At 46.0% G+C, this 21,954-nt stretch overlaps 1 protein-coding gene across 12 annotated transcripts in view; it reads left to right on the forward strand.

Annotated features, from left to right (window-relative positions):
* The window catches only part of SEC16B (SEC16 homolog B, endoplasmic reticulum export factor), a 78,637-nt gene that overhangs the window by 50,564 nt on the left and 6,119 nt on the right, over positions 1–21,954 (forward strand). For 9 of the 12 annotated variants that reach the window (XM_077332492.1, XM_077332488.1, XM_077332489.1 and 6 more), the window contains 7 exons: positions 3,144–3,410; positions 8,885–8,949; positions 12,271–12,417; positions 12,756–12,866; positions 18,180–18,306; positions 18,415–18,488; positions 21,653–21,739. In XM_077332492.1, coding sequence (XP_077188607.1) covers positions 3,144–3,410; positions 8,885–8,949; positions 12,271–12,417; positions 12,756–12,866; positions 18,180–18,306; positions 18,415–18,488; positions 21,653–21,739 — 878 coding nt within the window. Of the gene's footprint in view, positions 1–3,143; positions 3,411–8,884; positions 8,950–12,270; positions 12,418–12,744; positions 12,867–18,179; positions 18,307–18,414; positions 18,489–20,460; positions 21,623–21,652; positions 21,740–21,954 lie in introns of those variants that run through there. The other 3 variants (XR_013230038.1, XR_013230039.1, XM_077332497.1) reach the window with 3 other exon arrangements.

Consider the following 21,954-nt stretch of genomic DNA (forward strand, 5'->3'; position numbering starts at 1 on the left):
ACATGCACAATCCTCAGCGAATTCACTGGGAAATGCTCTCAGGTAAGTGTGCAAAGTACTGCAGCCTTAGTCAGACCAAAGGTCCTTCTAGCTGGACTCTTTTAACTTGCCTTTCAAGATCTATTGGTGCGAGTTTCCACAGTGTAAGATCCTGATACAGTACTCTCCGTTCCCAGTTGCTTTGTGTTAAAAGAAAATGTCTGGGGTTGGATTCCACTGATCTGTTCTGCATGCTCAAGGGAGGGTTCAGGGTTTGGGTGTTTTTTTTTTTGCCCATTTCCCTGTTCTGTGGCAGACCTTCAACTCTTCCCTCCTGTGCGGTTCTGCCCCCCTGCCCGGGGGCAGCTGGAAGTGGCATTTGGGGCATTCAGGACTCCAGTAAGAGAGGAAAAGTGGAGAATCTGTGTTCCACTGATAGAAATCTATATGCCAGCAGAGGTTTTTTTTCTAAATCCTAGCTTTGAAATGGATGCCAGTAAGTCTCTCGCATCTATTTCTATTGCATAAAGCTATCAAAAACTATTTGTTCTTCCACCAAAATGGATCCTCCGTGTTCAGGTGCTGTATACTTTTTTAGTGGCAGATGCCCAAACAACAGTAAGTATTGCTTATGCTCAGCGTGTGAGTTTCCAGAGGTTGCCCTCTGTGGGAAACAGAATTCAAGCCTAAGAAGACAAACTACCCCATACTCTCCCCCCACACACATATACCATTTGGCTCTGGCAGGGGGGTATTTGCATAACTCTAGGGCTTCACATGCTCAGAATGCCCCACGTGCAGCTCCAAAGTTATATACATAACTCCCTTCTGGAGCCATTTCAGCTTGGTGAAAGTGGTGCAGCTTGGGAGGGATCCCCCCCCTCCCAGTGCCCCAGTTCCAAGTGCAATCAGGCTGCCACTGATTTTTCCCCACAGCTGCCACAGTGTGGCTGCAGGGAGTGAGTCATTATTTGGCCCCAACTCATCAATCATGTATTGTGTCGTTTGGGCCTGCTTTTCTTTTATTATCCCATTCATGCGTCCTTGTTTAATAGCTGTTGATATTGCTGATTAGAATAAGAGCTTGTTTACTGAATTGATTGCAGTATAATCTCTCCCCACCCCCTCCCAAATGCGTGAGCAGTGTTAATGAAAGGCTCTGATGTTCAGAGGCATGTTACCTGCTTGGCCCAGATTTCCAGGTTCTTGTCATGACACTGTACCCAAACATATTGTCTGAGCCCCCCCTCCTTTTTTGCTGTTGTTGCTAGGCCCTGACTTGCCATGTCATCCTCAAATTCGGGAGGGGCCGTCCACCATCAGGTTAAGAAGCGAGCAGGTCTTGAGCTGGCTTGTGCCATTGATGTAGAAAAGGGATGCTAATGCAGCATAGTTGATTTCCATGATTGATATTGCATTTCTACTGCTGTGTGCGGTTTTCTCCAACACGTCTTCTGTCTGATCATCTGTGATTTACTTTCCCAGGGCAGTAGGAATTTGTCCACGGCTAGATGAAATCTAGCACAAACTAGGCAGGGAGTTGCATGTGAATATAACATATATGCACAAATACATATGACATGTGTGCAAATGCACAGTCTACTGAAACCAAAGGGTAGCAGACTTCTATCCAATTGATGACAGTTGTTAACATCTGCATTTCGATGCCTATTAGATGCGAAGACAATTTACATCCATGGTTCCTACATTTCAATGCATGGTTGAAGACAGAAAAAAATATAGTGGAAATGAAGAAGAATAAGGAAAAGATGGCTTTTATTCCCTGCTTTTCACTAGCCGAAGGAGTCTCTGAGCAGCTTACAAACACCTTTTCCTTCCTCTCCCCACAACAGACACCCTGTGAGGGGGTGGGAGGCTAAGAGAGCTCTAAGAGAGCCACTCTTCGAGAACAGCTCTAAGAGAACTATGACTGTGCCAAGGTTACCCAGCTGGCTGCATGTGAAGGAGGGAGGGAATCAATTCTGATTCTCCAGTTTAGGCAGCGGTTTTTAACCACAACACTATGCTGGCTCTTAGGGTCAGGGTTCATATATGTTTTTAAAATTTAATTTGTCTCTCACACGTCTAAGGAACTCATCACAGTAGCAGAGAAATAAGGACTTGTGACAAAGTCACCCGGACTTCAAAGCTTAGGAGTAACTGGAATCTCAGAAGGCTTTCTTTTCCCAGAAGGTTGCCAACAGGCCTGGATAAAACATGTCCTGTCCCTTTCATTGAGGCTTAATGGGATATTCTTTAGCAGATTAAGTCATCTTCTTCCATGCTGTGGAAAGCTTCAGCGACCCATTTCTACACATGAAGCCTCTATTCCAGGGACAGGACGTTGGTCCTCCAGGCCACGTGGCAACCTGCTTTTACACCCTACCCCCACAGCATCAGGCTGTTATTGCTGAGGCAATGCATGTGAAGTCCAGAGTTTGGGTACTTCTAGCTAAAGGCCCTGTGTGTAGAAGTTCTCAGAATGAGTTCACAGAATGTCTAATAACTCTCTGCTTCCTCTCTAATTTGCTATGCTTCAGGATCTACTTCTTGCAGGTTCTCCGTTTTCCCATGTAGAAAAAACCCTCTCAAACCTCTTACCCTGCTGGACACCTTCCTGTAGGCTGGGGAGTATGTTTTGTGTGAATGGTACTACCAATTACTATGCTGTGAGAGTCAGAGTGGTGTAGTGGTTGAGAACTGGGTTTGATTCTCTACCCTTCCTCCATATGAAGCCTACTTGGGTGACTTTGGGCCAGTCACAGTTCCCTCAGAGCTCTCAGCGCCACCTACCTCACAAGGTGTCTGTTGTGAGGAGAGGAAGGGAAGGTGATTATAAGCAACTTTGAGACTCTTTAACTTAGTGAAAAGTGGGATATAAAAACCAGCTCTTCTTTTCTTTTATCAGTTATGACCACTGTCCGCATATACACATTGTGAGCATCCCATTGATTTAAATGGGATTTATTGGTGAGCAGAGCACCTTGAAATTGCACAAGTCTGATCGGGGTGTGAGAATAAGAGTGATGAGCTTGGGCAAGGGTTCCCACCCCAAGACATTCATGGATATACCTGCTGACCTTGGTTTTGGGTGATTAAATCTCACTCTGAGCATCCTGATCTGCAAATTGGACATAATACTCATTTTCTCCACCAAACCTTAGGTATGGCTCCACATTCTGAGCATGTACAGAATCCAGGCGTTTTGGAGGATCTCAGGCAACCTTCCTCTGATCACCTGCCACTTGCACACACAGTGCTGTACCAGCCTGACTTGGACCAGAGACTGCATTTCCATCCGAGATCTGACTATCATGTAAATACCACTATTGACAGTATGGAGAATGATCCATCAGGGATTAGTCAAGCTTCCTTATATACTCCAGGTGGATTTCCTGATGACCTCTCCTCACATCAGCATCAGCTATCAGGTAAAGAGGATTCTCACAATAATCTGGGGCAGATGGTGTGGTGCTTAGAGCTACCTGGTCTCTATCAGGAAAGCATTCATTTAGCTAAAAGTTCCTCGATGCAGTGGGGGGATGAAGTAGTTGGGTCTTCTCCCCATCCTCCCAAGTTTGGTTCTTTGCTCCTTTTTCTGCCCCCTCTGTGACAGAGGAGAGAAGAAGGTAGACAACACCTGGAACCAAACAGGTGGGAGAAGAAGTCATCCTATCCTCATCTCCTGTGCCAGAGGGACAGTAACAGTTATCTGTGAAAGGATAGCCCATTAAAGGCAGCTGGGTCCAACTTGCCATTGCAGCAGGTTCTCTGGTCACCATGAACAAGTAATGTTCAGCAGAGATCTTTTAGTTCACTGTGTGTCAGTTGGGACTATTATTAATGCAAGCTAGACTGGGGAAAGAGATCCATTTTTATTTAATAAAATCTGTGCATGTTTCGAGTCCTGTAGGGTTTTACTTTTATCTACAAAGGATTTTTGAAAGGACTGGCACCCTTCTGTTCTGCACTGTTTAAGAGCTGTTGTGTGTCAGATGCAGGTTTATTAGCATGGACCTCCTGGCTACCCTACACACACCATACGATGGATGGATGGATGGATGGATGGATGGAGGGTGGGAGGTAGGTAGGTAGGTAGGTAGGTGGGTGGATGGATGGATGGATGGATGGATGGTGGGAGGTAGATAGATAGATGGATGGAGAGGGCAGACCAGACCAGACCAAACTAGACAGACAGACAGACAGATAGAGGGTGGGTGGGTGGGTGGGTGGGTGATGGATGGACGGATGGACGGACGGATGGACTGCTGGAGGGTGGGTGGGTGGTAGATGAATGGGTGGTAGGTAGGTAGGTAGATAGGTAGATAGATATAGATAGATAGACAGACAGAGAGATAGAGAGATGACAGTCTGTCAGGGTCATGACATGGGGGCAGGCAATGGCAAGCTACCTCTGAACGTCACTTGCCTGGCTTCCAGGCAATCCCAGGATCTCCTGGCTACGCTGCACATACACCATACGATAAGTAAATACACCAAGTCGATGTTCTTGTACATGTACATATACAAGTGTATCTTCCAAACCATAAGGGTGGAACCTTGTTTTATTTTGTAATTAAAATGAATACTCTTAGGAAGCTGATTTACATGCCTGCTACCCTATGCTGTGTGTGTTTTCGCATGTCCTTCCAGACCTGGAAGTAAAAGATGGTGATGAAATCTGGACCCTTCTAAGGGCTGCCCTTGTGAGGGTGCTGCAGCTATCTACTTTAAAGCCCTTCAGGGAAGGGGAAAGGAGGAGCATGTGCCAGTCTGAGGAGTGGAAAGCTTCACACAGCCCCTAAAGTGCTTATGCATCTCCATTTTACTCAAGGCCTTTTCTTGCCAGACACAAAAGGGCAGAATCTGCCTTTTATCGCGGAGAGGGAATAAAACACGATGTTGAATTCAGAAATGCACAAAGTGTTCCATTATGCTAAAGGACTGAATCTGCTTCCTAGCAATTTCCCCCTATTGAACGCGCACTACAGAGACGAACTCTCACGCTGGACAAAGGATCCTTGTTTGGACGCCTTTATTTCCCCCCTCGGTCCTCCAGTCCTTGTGGAATTGCTATTAAGCTGCCTTCGCTAACCATTCAGCCCCCTTCAGCACCATTCGTACCACGTCAATAGCATTTCTTACTTCTGGAAATGTACGGCCTTGAGTTTTATGCAGGCCTGCTTGGAGCTTAGTGGAAATGTGCATAGAATGGCAGCCTTAAAGGGAGTGCCTCTGGAGGAAGAATAAAAGGTATTTGTGAACACTCTGTGGCTTCTGGGAATGCATTCGGCTGAACTGAATGGCCGGATGTATGTGGAAAGTGTCACTATTTCTTTCCTTTAGGATGCTGTTGTTTTAGCCGACTTCACTTCGGGGCTTTAGTAGCAGTGTGCTCTGCAGAAATCTTCCAAGTATTTAAAAGGGTGCCATATAGAGGATGGAGCAGAGTTGTTCTCTCTTGCCCCAGAGGGACAGACCAGAACCAATGGGATGAAATTAATTCAAAAGAAATTCCGTCTAAACATCCGGAAGAAGTTCCTGACAGTAAGAGCGGTTTCTCAGTGGAACAGGCTTCCTCAGGAGGTGGTGGGTTCTCCATCTTTGGAGATTTTTAAACAGGCTGGATAGCCATCTGACGGAGAGACTGATTCTGTGAAGGCTTAAGGGGGTGGCAGGTTACAGTGGATGAGCGATAGGGATGTGAGTGTCCTGCATAGTGCAGGGGGTTGGACTAGATGACCCAGGAGGTCCCTTCCAACTCTATGATTCTGTGATTCTATGAAATGAAAGAAGCAACACTTTTACAGGCACTGGAGACAAAGCATTGGGAAGAGCTTTAGCTGCTTAATTTCTATACATATATGATATTAAGCCCTGATCTTGTCAATTCTTGGAAGCGAACGTGGATGGGATTCCTTCAAGGCTCACCAGGTTTGTGATGGGGAGGCAGGCAATGGCAAACCAACTCTGAAAACCTTATGGGGTATCTTTAACCCACTTGTGACTTGACGGAACTTTCTACCACCAACAACCAGTTATTAAAAGCCCCATAATGTGACCGTGAAGGAAGAAGCTAATAATCCCACTGTAACTGCCAGCAGATGGCGATGTGGCTTCTCGGAACCCTGTTTTTTTAAATCCCTCTGGTTAAAAGAAGGCAAGATGCTTTGAGCAGAATACATTGCGCTGCATCTGGCCGATTGGCAGAGAGACTATGTGCCTGACGGTGTGAGCTTGTGGTTAGCTCTTCCAGCCTCAGTGGAAACAGGTCAGCACTCTTTGGGAGTGGCAGCATAACGACATTGCAAGAGTCCTGTTAGATCAGACGGATGGTCCATTAATCCCCCCATCTTATTTCATACAGTGGCCAGCCATAGATCCCCAGAGGACCCACAAGCAAGGGCACAGAGGCCCAGACCTCCACGTGTTTCTGCCCCCAGCCTCTGTACCTGGAACTCGGAGGTATATTAGCTATCATGGCCAATGACGATGGATAGGGCTCTCGACCATGAATTCTGTAGAAGTCCCTTTCAAAGCCACCAACACTAGTGGCTCTTAATACATCCTGTGGCATTGAGTTCTACAAGTTAATGATGTGCTGGATGAACATATTTGGCCGCCCTGAATGTACTGTTTAGCAACATTCCAGCTCAATGCTTTGATAGCACTGAGACTATTTCTAAGTCACTCAACCACATGTTAGCTTGTGGCAGGGATTCCCAACCAAGGTTTTGGGGACCCCTGGGGTTTCCCGGGGAGCTCTGAAGGGGGTCTGTGGCCTTGGTGTAGTGGCGAGCCAGGTTTGGTTCCATGCTCCTCCACATGCAACCAGCTGGGTTACCTTGGGATCGCCACAGTACTGATAAAGCTGACCGAGCAGTAATATCAGGGCTCTCTCAGCCTCACCTCCCTCACAGGGTGCCTGTTCTGGGGAGAGGAAAGGGAAGATGATTGTAAGCTGCTTTGAGACTCCTTCGGGTAGAGACTCCTTCGGCTTATGGTATTCATGGCCACAAGATGCCATGTAAGCCGCTTTGAGACTCCTTCGGGTAGAGAAACGTGGCATATAAGAACCAACTCTTCTTCTTCAGTAATATCAGGGCTCTCTCAGACTCACCTCCCTCACAGGGTATCTGTTGTAGGGAGAGGAAAGGGAAGACGATTGTAAGCTGCTTTGAGACTCCTTCGGGTAGAGACTCCTTCGGCTTATGGTATTCATGGCCACAAGTTGCAAAGTCACAGCATCTAGCTTTTTGTTGTGTGTGTCATTGTGTGTGCAGCAGACTTACAGAGCCCTGTGGGGATTTCAAAACAAGAGACATTCAGAGGTTGGTTGGCCATTGCCAACCTCTGCAAAGCGACCTTCAACTTGCTTGGCAGTCTCCCATCCAAGTACTAATCAGGGCTGACCCTGCATAGCTTCTGAGATCTGGTGAGATCAGGGTAGCTTGGGCGATCCAGGTCAGGTTAGGGGACTAGTTTAGGGGATTTTACAAGGAAACAAGGGGAGGTAGTAGAGAACTTACAAGAGTCAGATGGATCCTGCACGTCCAGAAGCAGTATACCTCCCAATGCCAGTTCTTGAGGGTCAACGGCATGTACAGCTATTCCCTTCGTGTCCTGGTTGTGGGCTTGTTGGGGAACATCTGGTGATTGTCCCCCGAGGGAGGTGATCTTGATGGATGTTTGGTCTGATCTAGCAGAAGTTTCTTTTCGGGGAATAGGCTCTTTTCATTTTGCCACCCAAAGTGTGTGACTGACACAGGAGGAAGTCAACCCCCGCGGCAGCACAAATGTGTCGCTGTGTGTGTGTTCCTGCTGGCTCTGAATGGAAGCCTCACAAGCAAAGAGAGAGAGCATGTCTGCCCACAGTCCCTCGTAGGAGATTCTGCAGCTGACTAGGACGAGTTCCTGATGGCGGGTATAAATCATGCCTGACACCTTCTCCCTGAAGGGGATTTATTTATTTATTTGTCACATGGCAGAGTTATACACAGGAAGCCTATAATAGTATAAAATATGTAGCCTACTAGGTACAATGGCTATGCAGACTGATTGAGCAATCCCCTGAAATAGCAATATCTAATTCAGCTCGTCTCAACTTTTTTACCATTGAGAAACCCCTGAAACTTTTTTCAGGGTTTGAGAAACCCCAGAAGTGGTGCGATTGTGCAGAATATGTGCCATTATTGTCCATTTTGTGGGGGATTAACATGACCATATATGGTCATATCACCCACTTAATGTTTAGCAAATTTTAAAAATATATAGAAAATTAATTAACTCCCACTCATTCGGGAAACCCTTCCAGGGCCATCAAGATACCCCAGGGTTTCATGAAACTCTGATTGAGAAAGACTGATCTGAGTTTTCAATCCACTCCATTGCAGCTGGGGACAGCACAAAGAGCACCATCACATCTCCCTGGAAAGTACGACACTCAGACACCTGGGGCAGATGGGAAATAGTTTGGCAGGCTGCACCACAATCACCTTTGGGACCTGGTATTTTGCCCCCCTTAAACCACAGGTCTGCACAACTGCCAAGGCCTGTTAGTATTCCATGAGCCGCCTTCCATATTTTCCGTGGCAAGTCAAATCCTGTGGGCTGCTCATTGGTATTTATCAGGTTCTGGATATCGGGTGGAACTGATTGCACCCATGTTTGCAGTCATCCATTCCCAGGTGGAAATGTGGCGATGGCAGGGTTTGTGCAGATCTAATTGTCAGGAATTTGGCTTGGCAATCAGTATCGGCTGGCCCTCTTGGGAGCCTACAAGTTTGGCAGAGGGGGCAGCCTGGGTGGTGAGCTGGCCCCGTTCTTAACTCTCACGAGAAGAGCTGCCACACTGAATTCAAAATCTTAGACAATGTCATGAGGCCTGTTTTGTTCTGTTGTGTAGGAGATGCTCAGGAATCTGGTGCCGGGGACCACACTGGCAATGGACAGAACTGGATGGAAAACCAGGTGAGAGAGAAGAATGATGGTGTAAGCCAAGGGTAGTCAACCTGTGGTCCTCCCGATGTTCATGGACTACAATTCCCATGAGTCCCTGCCAGCAAATGCTGGCAGGGGCTCATGGGAATTGTAGTCCATGAACATCGGGAGGACCACTGGCTGACTACCCCTGGTGTAAGCAGCATAATCAGAAGGGTACAGATGTCAGATTGGAGACTCCCTATAAATTTCATTTTGGCAACCATATATGAAGCCCTAAATGGTTTGAGCCATGGTTATGTGGAGGACTGTCTTCTCCCATCCAGACCTGCCTGAGCACTGAGATCTCGAGGAGAGGGCTTTCTGGTAGTTCTGCCTCTCTCAGAGGCTTGAGAAGCAGTAATGTGGTAGGACCTTTTCTGTGGTGGCTCCCAGCCCTTGGGACAGCCTCCCTCTGGTGATTCGCCAGGCACCTACATTATATGGTTTTCAGTGCCTGGTGAAAACACATCTCTCCCCCTCAGGCCTTTAAAATCTAGTTTCCTCTGTGTGCTGTCCTACCAGGGAGAGTGGGAAGGAGGGAGGGAGGGTGGGGGATTGTGTTTTAAAATGTTTTAATTTCTTTTAGATTATTTTATTCTGCAGTTGTGACCCACCCTGGGACCTTTGGATAAAGGTGTACAATATAAATTCCTTTATAAATAAACCAGAAACCAGTTAAATGGTGGCTGTTCCATCCTTTTGTGGTTTGTTACATCTAGTGTCCCAGGTTTGCACAAAAATCTCCAAAAAGGATTAAAATTGGCAAATGACCTCTATTTTGAAGGAGCACGCCTTCTCCTTTCACAGGAGCATCTGTCTCAGGCAAAGCGTGTGGAGTGACCTCCTGCAGCCTCTGCTGCCTTGCTGGGTCCTCCTCTAGCTGCTGGCAAGATCTAAGAAAAATAAGAGTTGGTTTTCATACCCTGCTTGTCACTGCCAAAAGGACTCTCAAAGCAGCTTACAATCGCCTTCCCTTCCTCTCCCCGCAACAGACACCCTGTGAGGGAGGTGAGGCTGAGAGAGCTCTGATAGGACTGCTCTGATAGGACTGCTCTGTGAGAACAGCACTATCAGGGCTGTGATGAGCCCAAGGTCACCCAGCTGGCTGCATGTGGAGGAGCAGGGAATGGAACCCGGCTTGCCAGATTAGAAGCTGCTGCTCTTACTGCTAACCACTACTGCCCTCACTGTGAATCCACAACTCCCCCCTCCCCCGTTCTTGTATATTATGAAGGAGGGGAAGTCAGAACTTTTTGTTCCAATTGACTATGGCTTCAACATTTTCCTGATATGACGTCCCACTGAATAAAATAGGACTTACTACCAAGTAATCCTGCTAGGAGGCTCCTTCTTTCGTCCCGCTTGGCACACAAGCTAATGGGTCCTTTAAAAAGTGAGTTTGATATAGTGGTTAAGAGTGGTGGCCTTTAATCTGAAGAACTGGTTTTGATTCCCCGCTCCTCCATATGCAGCCTGCTGGAGCTAGGTACAGTTCTCTCATAGCTCTCTCAGCCTCACCTACCTCACAGGGTGCCAGTTGTGGGGAGAGGGTGGGTAGGTGATCAGAAGCCGCTTTGAGATTCCTTCAAGTAGTAAAAAGTGGAGCAGAAACCCCCCAGCTTTTCTTCATCTTAAGCTTTTTGTCAATGCTGTGGCATATTGAATCATTTATTTCTTGGTTTAATTTGTATCCTGCCTTTTTGATGGAGTCTACAAGTGGCTCACAAAAATATATATGAAATATAGTGGTTCTACCATCAAATTGGATGTGGGTATCTTGATTCGACTTCTTTCTCTGCCATAAACTTTCTAGGTAACCTTGGACAGGTCACCGTTTCTCATCCTTAAGCTTTCTCCGCCAGTGAAACGGAAAGATTCCTTGTGGGAATCTTGCCATGACGTGCATTATAGTTTATTTAAAGCATTTGCAAGTCCACCTTTCTCCCATGTAACTAGGCCAAAACAATATTGTGAACACCAGATAATTCCAAAAACAACCGAATCGAGATACCCAGGAGAAAAATGTGAAAAATAAAATCCATTGGGAATCACGGTCCTTTAAGACCCCCACAAAGAAATCACATGGAGAAGCAAAAAAAAATTTGTTCTACAAGTCCTTCAGAGTGGCTTCAGGCCTTATGGAGGCTACTGTAGACAGTTTCACAAGGCTTGTAAGGTGGAGTTATTCCCCGAGGCCTGTGGTTGAGGCCTGAAGAGACACCTAAATCCTCCAACCTTTCTGCCTGGACCTGCTGAACTATACCTCCCAGTGAGACTTGTGTTACTATGACCCCATCTTTCCCCCATATGCTAAACAATCCCCATGTGCAATGTTAATATTAGTAATTTTATGATGTTTTAAGTCTTAATTTAGATTAATCTTGATTTCTGTTTTGTATTTCTAGAATTTTATATGTAATGTGACTTGTACTGTGATCCATCTTAAACCTGTAGAAATAGGGCAGAATAGCTATTCAAATATAAATTTAAAAAAATTAATATTGTACAACATGTGTCCAACCACATAGAAAAAGCCTGCGAGTGTGCAGTAGCAGAACATTGCCTTGCTGGGATTTGGAGGGACCTAAAGCAGACTTTCTCAACTTTTTTATCATTGAGAAACTCCTGAAACATTCTTCAGGCTTTGAGAGACCCCAGAAGTGGTGTGATTGTGCAGAACATGGTTGGGAAGCATAGCTGTGGACACACCCACCTGGGGCCCCTCCCCTTCCCACCCCCTCCAGGCCCATCATTGACCATTGGGTGGGTCGACATGACCATATATGGTCATATCACCCAATAAATATTTAACCAATTAAAATATATAACAATTAATTAACTTCCACTCATTTAAGAAACCCTTCCAGGACAATCAAGAAACCCCAGGGTTACACAAAACCCTGGTTGAGAAAGCCTGACAATGACCGTTTATGCACTGGAGGTTTCATGCCAGGCTGCAGGCTGGAGTTTTAGTCATGGCAGGTTGCCCCACCTCTTCCTGCACCCACATGGGGGAGCATTTGGCCTGGTGCATCTCATCCGCCCCTGATCTGTGCTCCTGCACGGGAGATGGGGCAGTGAAGTTCTCAGTGCATAAACGGTCCTAAAGGCACATTGCTGTATTGGCCAAATCTGCCACATTGGCTTTACCTGGATATGAATGTCGTTCAGGAAAGGTGTAACCTATCCTGAGCCTCATGGATATGGCTAGAGAACAAACCTACAAATAATACCTGCTCGACTGGTTATTGAGGTGGACTGGGGTTACCCTTTGCCTCTCTGATGTCCATGTTGTATTTTTGATACCAGAATACACCAAGTACCCGGTTCCGGTCCATCTCTGAGAGTTCAAGTATATCTATGGTTGAGGATACCTCACAATCCTCAGAAGATACAGTGGAGGAAGCCATTTCAGAGAAGCCAGAAGTAGAGGATGCTGACCAAGAGCAAGCAAAGGTGAGGCTTCCTAAAGAGAGGGACATTTCAAGTCCAGCATAGTTATTTTTCTTCATGCCTTCTTAGGTTGGGAGCCACAGAGAGGATTTAATTTAGCTCCCAGATGGCTGGGATTATTGTAGGTCCACAGATTTCATCCACCTGAATTTCATGGTGTACAATTCAACCATAAATAATTTACTACCTTTCTTCGGGCTTAAATAGTTGAGCCAAGATCAAGCATCAAGGAATGTTTTGTGTAGATTTCTGTGTCTTTTGGTTTTCTATACCATTCATTGTCACCCATTAAAAATTTAAGAACAAATATTTGCTTCACCCAATGCTCAGTATTCTTGCAGGCCTCTGGTTTTGGCTGGTTCCGGTGGTTCCGATCCAAGCCTAACAAGGAGGCAGAACTTTCTAGGAAGACACCAACCGCTCCTTTGGACTCGGCTGCTCCAGTTTCCCAGGTACTGAAGGTCCTTTATATTAAATTTTCTTTGAACATCTGCTGTTTCTGAAATCTTCCAGAGAACCTGCCTCCCAGCTACCATATTCTCTTGCAACTGTGCATTGCAGGGGTACTAATGTGCTCTGACTGACCTCTCATTGAAGAACTCCTAAGAAGCCACAGTTTCTTGCCGTGTAGTCTGCAGAGAATGGCCTGACAATCACACTAGGAAGACTGCATGCAGGGAGTGTGGCCAGCCCCATCTCAGAGGCATGTCTCTGCGGCTGCCCTTGCTGCTGCAAGAGACCAACCAAGCACTTGATGGTGTGGGCTTTGTCTCGCCTTCAAATTGGTTAGAGCAGGGGTAGTCAACCTTTGGGCCTCCAGATGTTCATGGACTACAATTCCCACGAGCCCCTGCCAGCAAATGCTGGCAGGGGCTCGTGGGAATTGAAGTCCATGAACATCTGGAGGACCACAGGTTGACTACCTCTGGGCTAGAGGCTGAAATGGGGACGTGATGCACAGAAGTTGTAGAAGGAGTATTGCAATGCACATGGCAAAGTACAGCTGTGGTAGTGGAAAGTGCTGTCAAGTCGCAGCTGACTTATTGTGATCCCGGAGAGTTCTTCAAAGCAAGAGACCTTCAGGGGTGGCTTGTCATTGCCTGTCCCTGGGTAGTGACCTTCCTTGGTGGTCTTCCATCCAAATACTAACTGGGCTGACGCTGCTTAGCTTCTGAAATCTGTTGGGATCAAGCTAGCCTGGACTATCAAGGTGAGGGCAAACTCTCAGGTGAAATAGCTGGCCAGGTGCCAGAGCCGAGCTGCATCTTCCTTATCCGGCTGACAAGTAAAAAGAGCCAGGAAAGTTTCCAGAAAGCATAGTCATGCCAAGTCCCTAGGCGAGAAGACCAGAAATCAGTCAAAACATAGATCTGATCCAGAAGGCCAGATGTTCAAGGCAGGTCAGCCTTTAGTTGCATTTGTTTCCACACTTCCCCAGCATTTTTCAAGCTGCTGTACAGTAACCAGCCACCTGCATGGCCTTAATCCTGTGACAACTCAGCAATTACTTTGAGCTTGTAGCTGCCATTGAGCCATGAGCTGAGCGCTTTTCCTTTTAATCTGGAATTCTGCTCGCAGACTATGCATATGCTTATGCTATGACCCTGGTGAGCTGCTAGCTAGTCTTTATCAGTCGGCTCTGAGATGGGGGGCGGGGGTGGAGATGATTCTGTGCAAGCTCTCAGTTGTAAATCTTGCCTGCATCTCCTCTCCCCATCTGTCAGCTTCTGCCACCTCTGGGTTAACTACACTGGCACCTTCCTCCTCTGAGTAGTCCTCCCTGTTGCTGACACTGGGACATGAAGACTAAGGGCCACGGCAAAGCACAATGAATCAGCAAAATGTTTCCTCAACTGTTTCCTGACTGCAGTGGAGATTAAAATTTGATGTACCCATCATGTAACAATTTATGATTAGTCCCAACTGTGGCACCAAAAGCCTCCTGCTCAGGGCCGTGGCTCAACACTGCTCTCCCCCGACACATTTTAGGGCTTGTGGTTCCTTAGAAGGAGGTGCTGGAGTTCATGCCTACGACTTTGGCTACCATCAATGAGAGACTCTGATTGGAATGTTTGTCATTTCCACAGTCTGGCCTCTTCAGAAGAACCTGCCTCCCACTTGCAACATTCTTTTGCAGCTGTGCGTTGCAGGGTTGCTAGATATCAGGAAAAAATTTTCACAGTCAGAGTAGTTCAGCAGTGGACTAGGCTGCCTAAGGAGGTGGTGAGCTCCCCCTCACTGGCAGTCTTCAAGCAAAGGTTGGATACACACTTTTCTTGGATGCTTTAGGATGCTTAGGGCTGATCCTGCGTTGAGCAGGGTGTTGGACTAGATGGCCTGTATGGCCCCTTCCAACTCTATGATTCTATGATGCTAAGGACAGGATCTTGATTCGGGGTGTGGGAATGAGTAGAGAGCAGGCTGTCTCAGCCAGGGTTTTGTGAAACACTAGGGTTTCCTGGCATTCCTGGAAGGATTTCTCTGATTGGGTGAATTAATTTTTAATTTTTTAAAACATTTATCAGGTAATATGACCATATTAGGTAGGGGGTGGCCAAGCTGTGGCTCTCCAGATGCTCGTGGACTACAATTATAGGCCCTTGGCTCACTCACGTCTTCGGGAGAACCATAGTTTGGCCACTCCCGCCATATATGGTTATGTCGACCTGCTCCCCCCCCCCCCACATTCTCAAAATGGCCACTGATGGGCCTGGAGGGGTTGGGAAGGGAAGGGGCCTCAGTCAAACAAATCCTTGCTGGCCAGGTGATGTCACATCTGGTGGGAGTGTTGAGTGATGGCACTTCTGGGGACATGTGACTTTGGGGGATGTGGTAGAAAGGTGTGGCCTGCTGATATCACTTCCTGGGTTTCTCAAAGCCTGAAGAATATTTCAAGGGGTGCTCAGTCATCTCACCAAAGGCTGGCATAGAGAAAGAAACAGTAGTAACATGCTCTTCATGGTTTCCAGCTTGATTTGGGACAGCCATAAAGCCCTCTCTGGTCTATCTACTGGGGAAGAGGTGGCCCTAGCTCTCAGCCCAAGTAGCATGACATGATAGATAGATTTTCCTGTGATTGGCAGTGCATGTTGTAAATTTGCAATTGAAGCTAACAAACTTGGCAATTTATCGCCCCACAGCACACTGTTAATTCTACAGCTGCGCACCGTAAAACAACGCATGGAACCTTTTTTTCCTTACAGTGCGGAAAGATTTTTTTTAGACAAGGGAGCATTCAAATGCATAATGTGCTTATTCCCAGTGTAGTGCCTGTGAGGGGTCATGGTGGTCATAGATGTGTTCTCAGATACTCGCTGATGTCTTTTGCAAAACACCTCCATTCCCCAAAGCAAACAGTACTTAGTGGTTTAGGTACAGAAATGTTGAGAGGTCTTTGGCTCCAATTGTAGCAAAATCCCAGTTCTTCAAAGGATGCACAATGCATAAAATGAGAGGAAATGAAGGATGGTGGGATAGAAAACATGAATGGAAAGAGCAGAGAACAGTGTTAAATATCTGTGAACTGGATTGTCTGTACTTGATATCAAAAACATGACAGATTTTGTATGTGTGCTTTTAAATGAAGTGAGTTTGCATAGGTTTCCTTTGTCTAGTTCATCATCTTGCCCCCAGAATTCAAAATGTATCCACAGAACATGGATACAGAGCAGTCCAGCAAATTCTTTCTCAGCTGTCGCCAGACATTACTACCGTCTTTCCAAAACTGTGTCTCCCTTGTTGTGAAATCTGTCAAATGAAATTGTCAAACATTGCAGATTCTGGACGAGGTTCCCACTTCCATATTTCTGTGGTGACCTTGCAAGAAACCTGCAATCAGTCCTCTTATGGGATCACAAGCATAACAAGAAAACAGACTCCATATAAAGTATTCAAAGCCATTTTCTTTTCTTAATAGTGCTTGTAATAGCCCAGCAAGGTAGGCCAGCAATGTTCTCCTAGAGTTATTCTGCATGGAGCCAAATAAAACAGTTTAAAAAACAACCAGTTTAGACCGCTTTATTATATTACAATCGTGTTCTGCATTGAATATTGTCTGTTGAAAAACTACGTTGCAATGCTCTCTGCATGAAACAATTCATAGCCCTGCCCCCTGTAGTTTTGCCAACTTCACTTTGTTCTCTAATGCAGTCACTAATCTGCAGAATTAAAGAGCTTCTCTGCATGGCTAATAGTATGTCTCAGGCAGGCAGGAGAGAAATGAATCGGTAAAAAGCATCTTTCAGAAACAATGCTTAAAAGACGCTTAAAGCACTGAAGAGGCAGTTCACCATGCAGAGCAAAATCATTTTTGTGGAGTATATTAACACTTCTGTGCAGAGATCAGAAAAACAAATGTATTTAGTGAGTTTTCACCAGTTTATCCATCGTACAGAAGAGGTCCTATTGTAAAGGGCAGGGGGTGGACCTCCTGCCCCCCCCCAAGAAAAGATTGTCCAAGATCAACTAGATTCTTCATGGCTGAAATGAGATTTGAATGAAAGCACTTCTGGCTTCTAGCTCATAATCTCAGCTACTACATCAAACCAACTCTCATTCACATAAATTATGAGTTCTACGCTGGTTCAGAGTAGTAGTCCATCTAGTCCAGCATCTTCTTTCACACCAGTTGTTCTTTAGGGCCAACGGATATTTGGAATATTTGGAATATTGTGTCCAGTTCTGGGCACTGCAGTTCAAGAAGGATATTGAAACACTGGAACCTGTTCAGAGAAGGGCGACTGGGATGGTTGAGGGGGTGGAATCCATGCCTTACACAGGAAGGTTGAGAGAGCTGGGTGTATATACCTTGAAGAAGAGAAGGGCAAGGGTGATATGAGAACTGAGTTGAGGGGGGAAGGACTTGTTTACTGCCACTTGAGAGGCAAGGATTGGAGCAATGAGTTCAAATATATTTATTTATTTAGGAATTTACATACTGCCCCTCTCCGAAAATCATCTTGGGGTGGCTTTCACAATTAAAACACAATAAAAAACAATAAATTAATCACAAAAGTAGTTAAAAGTTATAAAATTTACACCTGCCATTGAACATTATCACACCAGCCATTACTGACAGTGATACTCCACCACACTGGCCCATCAGAATCCGGGGAGAACAAAGGGCCATGGGGGAGGGTAGCCCAAGATTTCATTGCGGTTATCGTTGTTAATTATGGGAAAGGAGATTCCACTTAAATATTAGAGAACATTTTCTGATGGTGAGGGCTCTTCATGGATGGAATCTGCTGCATCTGAAGGTGGCGGAGTCTCCTTCACTGGAAGTTTTGAGAAGGAGGCTGGATAAGCACCTGTCAGAGGAGTGTGTGTTTTTTTAAGTCCCTGAGAAGATGGGGGGCTGGACTGGATGGCCCTTTGCGGTCCTTTTCAGCTCTGGGATTCTAATTCTGAACAGGGCATAGAGGTCAAAGCCTTCCCCTGATGTTGCCTCCTAGCACTGGTATCCAGAGGTTCTCTTGCCTCCAGATATAGCGATTCTCTTTGTTCGCCATGGCTAGAGGCCACTGATGGACTTCATGAATCTGTCAACTCCATTTTAAAGCCATTTTTGCTAGTCACATTATGTCTGTGTACGTATCCCCTCATTTTCAAATACAGAGCTTGCATGATCCTTTTGATCACAATGTACTTCACATTTCCAGAAACAAGTCTCCAAAATAGCAACAAATATGATACCGGAGCAGGAATACCAATACTGTAGTCTCATAAAAGGACTCACTAAATGACATACATTTTCCTTTCCTCAGGAGAAAGCAACTCTACCACCACCTTCTCTTCCCCCTGTGGCTGGGATCAGGCCTCCATCACATCCTCCTCCTCATCATCATCATCTACCTCATGCTGTTGGTAACCCTTTTTCCCAAAGCTCTCTAGGTAAATGCCTTACCACATGTTTCTGAGTACCTTGTCATGTTTACAGTTGTTCCTAAACTCTTGCTTAATGAGTTTTGTTTAAAAAAGAAAACAACTTTGTTTCCTCAGGTACTTCAAGAACAAAATACCCACTAGGTGTTGGAAACCAAGAAGGGGCCATACTTCCAGGTGCTAGAAACCAGGTGAGGCAAGAACACCCAGATATCATGTGCGGGGAAATCCCACTGGGTGTGTGGGTAGAGACTGAAGCAGGGCGTATGAACATGCGGAATCGGCTGCCTAAAGAGGTGGTGAGCTCCCCCTCATTGGCAGTCTTCAAGCAGTGGCTGGACAGATACATCTCGTGGATGCTTAAGGCTGATTCTGCATTGAGCAGGGAGTTGCGCTGCATGGCCTGAATCATAGAATCATAGAATCATAGAGTTGGAAGGGGCCATACAGGCCATCTAGTCCAACCCCCTGCTCAACGCAGGATCAGCCCTAAGCATCCTAAAGCATCCAAGAAATGTGTGTATCCAACCTTTGCTTGAAGACTGCCAGTGAGGGGGAGCTCACCACCTTCTTAGGCAGCCTATTCCACTGCTGAACTACTCTGACTGTGAAATTTTTTTTCCTGATATCTAGCCTATATCGTTGTACTTGAAGTTTAAACCCATTACTGCGTGTCCTCTCCTCTGCAGCCAACAGAAACAGCATCCTGCCCTCCTCCACGTGACAACCTTTCAAATACTTAAAGAGGGCTATCATGTCCCCTCTCAACCTCCTTTTCTCCAGGCTGAACATTCCCAAGTCCCTCAACCTATCTTCATAGGGCTTGGTCCCTTGGCCCCAGATCATCTTCGTCGCTCTCCTCTGTACCCTTTCAATTTTATCTACGTCCTTCTTGAAGTGAGGCCTCCAGAACTGCACACAGTACTCCAGGTGTGGTCTGACCAGTGCCGTATACAATGGGACTATGACATCTTGTGATTTTGATGTGATGCCTCTGTTGATACAGCCCAAAATGGCATTTGCCTTTTTTAACCGCTGCATCACACTGCCTGCTCATGTTTAGTTTACAATCCACAAGTACCCCAAGGTCTCGTTCACACACAGTGTTACCTAGAAGTGTATCCCCCATCCAGTAGGCATGCTTTTCATTTTTCTGACTCAGATGCAGAACTTTACACTTATCTTTATTAAATTGCATCTTGTTCTCATTTGCCCATTTTTCCATTGTGTTCAGATCTCGTTGAACTCTGTCTCTATCTTCCGGAGTATTTGCCAGTCCTCCCAATTTGGTGTCATCTGCAAACTTGATGAGTAGTCCCTCCACCCCCTCATCTAGATCATTAATAAATATGTTAAAAAGTACCGGGCCGAGCACCGAGCCCTGAGGTACCCCGCTACTCACCTCTCTCCAGTCTGATGAAACACCATTGACAACAACTCTTTGAGTGCGGTTCTCTAGCCAATTCCCTATCCACCTGACTATCTGAAAATCCAGATTGCAGTCCTTCAATTTATCCATCAGAACATCATGGGGAACCTTGTCAAAAGCTTTACTAAAATCCAAGTAAATGACATCAACCGAATTTCCCCGATCCAGCAAACCTGTTACTTGGTCAAAAAAGGAAACTAGGTTGGCCCCTTCCAACTCTATGATTCTATAATATTCTAATATATTAAGCCACTTTATACCGAATAATACCATTGGTCCGTCAGAGTCAGTATTGTCTACTCAGATTGGCAGCAGCCCTCTAGAGTCTCTAGAGCAGCGGTTCTCAACCTTTTCGATGCCACAACCCCAACTTTGACGGTGGTGTGCAGGTGTGCGGCGTGTGCATGCAGGAACACAACAATTGAGGCGGCCAGTGCCATGCCTCCGCCAATCCGCTGGCCGCCTCTGCCGGCCACCCGCCACTGCAGGCTGCCGCCACCACTGCGGTGGCCAGCAATGGGGCAACCCCGTGGAAGGGGCCAAACGACTCCAAATGGGGTCGCGACCCCAAGGTTGAGAACCACTGCTCTAGAGTCTTTCACATCACCTGCTGCCAGATCCTTTAACAGGAGATGCCAAGGACTGATCCTGAGGCCTTCTGCCTGCCAAGCAGACACTCTACCACTGAGGGGTTTTCTGCGGTTGACTGAATTCTCTGGGTTTCCTTTGTATAGGTCTTTGAAAGTTGACATCGAATGTGCATCTGGCTTTCTGCACATGTCATCTCTGAATGGCAATACTGAAGATTGGTTTCACATCATGCCTTTCACATTTACTTCAGAGGCGCTGGCAGCTGGTCCCGCCTCCCCTACTTTTTTGGGAGGAACGGGCAGATGGTCCCACCCCCCTGCCTTGTTTTTTTGTTTACTGTCATTTCCAACCTCCCTCCTCCTCTCTTAAGAAAAATGTCCAAGTGTTCCCCTTCTCCATATGCTGTGTGACTCATTTACCCCCCCCCCCCCACCACACCCCCAGCCTTCTTTGGAGCAATGTAAATTTAAAAACAGCTTAGTAAAAATGGTGCCTGCTTGCAGTTTTGTTTTAAGTGTACCACTTCAGGCAAGCATCCTGGGCCATCAGTTTCCTCCCCCTCCCCCCATATAGTGATTGTTGTTATTATTTTTTAAAAAACAGTAATTAAATTGGGTCGCTCCTATGTTGTAAAACAAAGAACCTGTGCGTGTGTGTGTTTACTTTTGGAAAGCTGCAGAAGGCTGCTGGATAAAATTAACAACATTTATAGCCTACCTGCCTAAAACTGACCATGGCTCAATTTCTCTTCATGAAATTGACAAAAAACTTCAATTTTGCTGGAGAAGGAGAGGGGTGTGTGTGCTGTGCTTGCACTACTTTGGAACTATGATGTAATGTAATCATATTCACATAAAAAAAAATACAGTGGGGAGGGAAGGAGGGGGGGCAGAGACACAGCATTGGTCGGATCTCAAACGTCATAATTTTGAGGCAAAGAAACAGTAGAGGAAGCCAAGGCGACTTTTGAGTTCCACTTTAGGTTATTGTGAATTCTCTTCCAGGGGAGGGGAGAAACTTGCATTTTATCAGGATTCACAAACATGTGGCGAACAGGGATCACAGTCGCAGCTGCACCTGAATCAGGAGTTTTTAGTATGAATGTATGGAAATTCCATGGAGCTTTATGTGTGCTGCTGTGAAGTTTTAGTCACTGCAGAAACGGCCTGATCCCCAGCCCCTCCTCAGTCTATATTGGCAGCAAGGAAAATCCAAGCAGCTTGACAGCTTTCTCATGTCTGTGGGTTCCTTCCGACCAAGAAATGCTAGTGTTTACTCTGAGTGCCTTAAACCATGGCAGATCCCCTTCCCACTGTGTTTTCCGTACAATTTCAGGACACTTCCTCTGAGCGTCATCCTGACCCTGACAGAGGGCCTGTAACCCCAAAGGAAGGATCAGTTCCACTTTATAATCCTTCTCAGGTAATGGGTTGGTCTGTGTGTGTATGCATTGAAACAAAAAGAATTCTCTTAGTGGCCAAGAATCCGTTTGCTCCTGCCACCCACATGCTTCTGAGCACTCAAAGGACAAACTTTTGTTGTTGCTGTTGTTGCAGGTTACAACAACAACAAAACAAATGCATAAATAAGATAAAATCCAATATAAAACTTAAATTAGTCAATTAGAATCATTAAAA

Source organism: Paroedura picta, chromosome 4 (assembly GCF_049243985.1).
Source record: "Paroedura picta isolate Pp20150507F chromosome 4, Ppicta_v3.0, whole genome shotgun sequence".
In the NCBI taxonomy this organism is placed as follows: Eukaryota; Metazoa; Chordata; class Lepidosauria; order Squamata; family Gekkonidae; genus Paroedura; species Paroedura picta.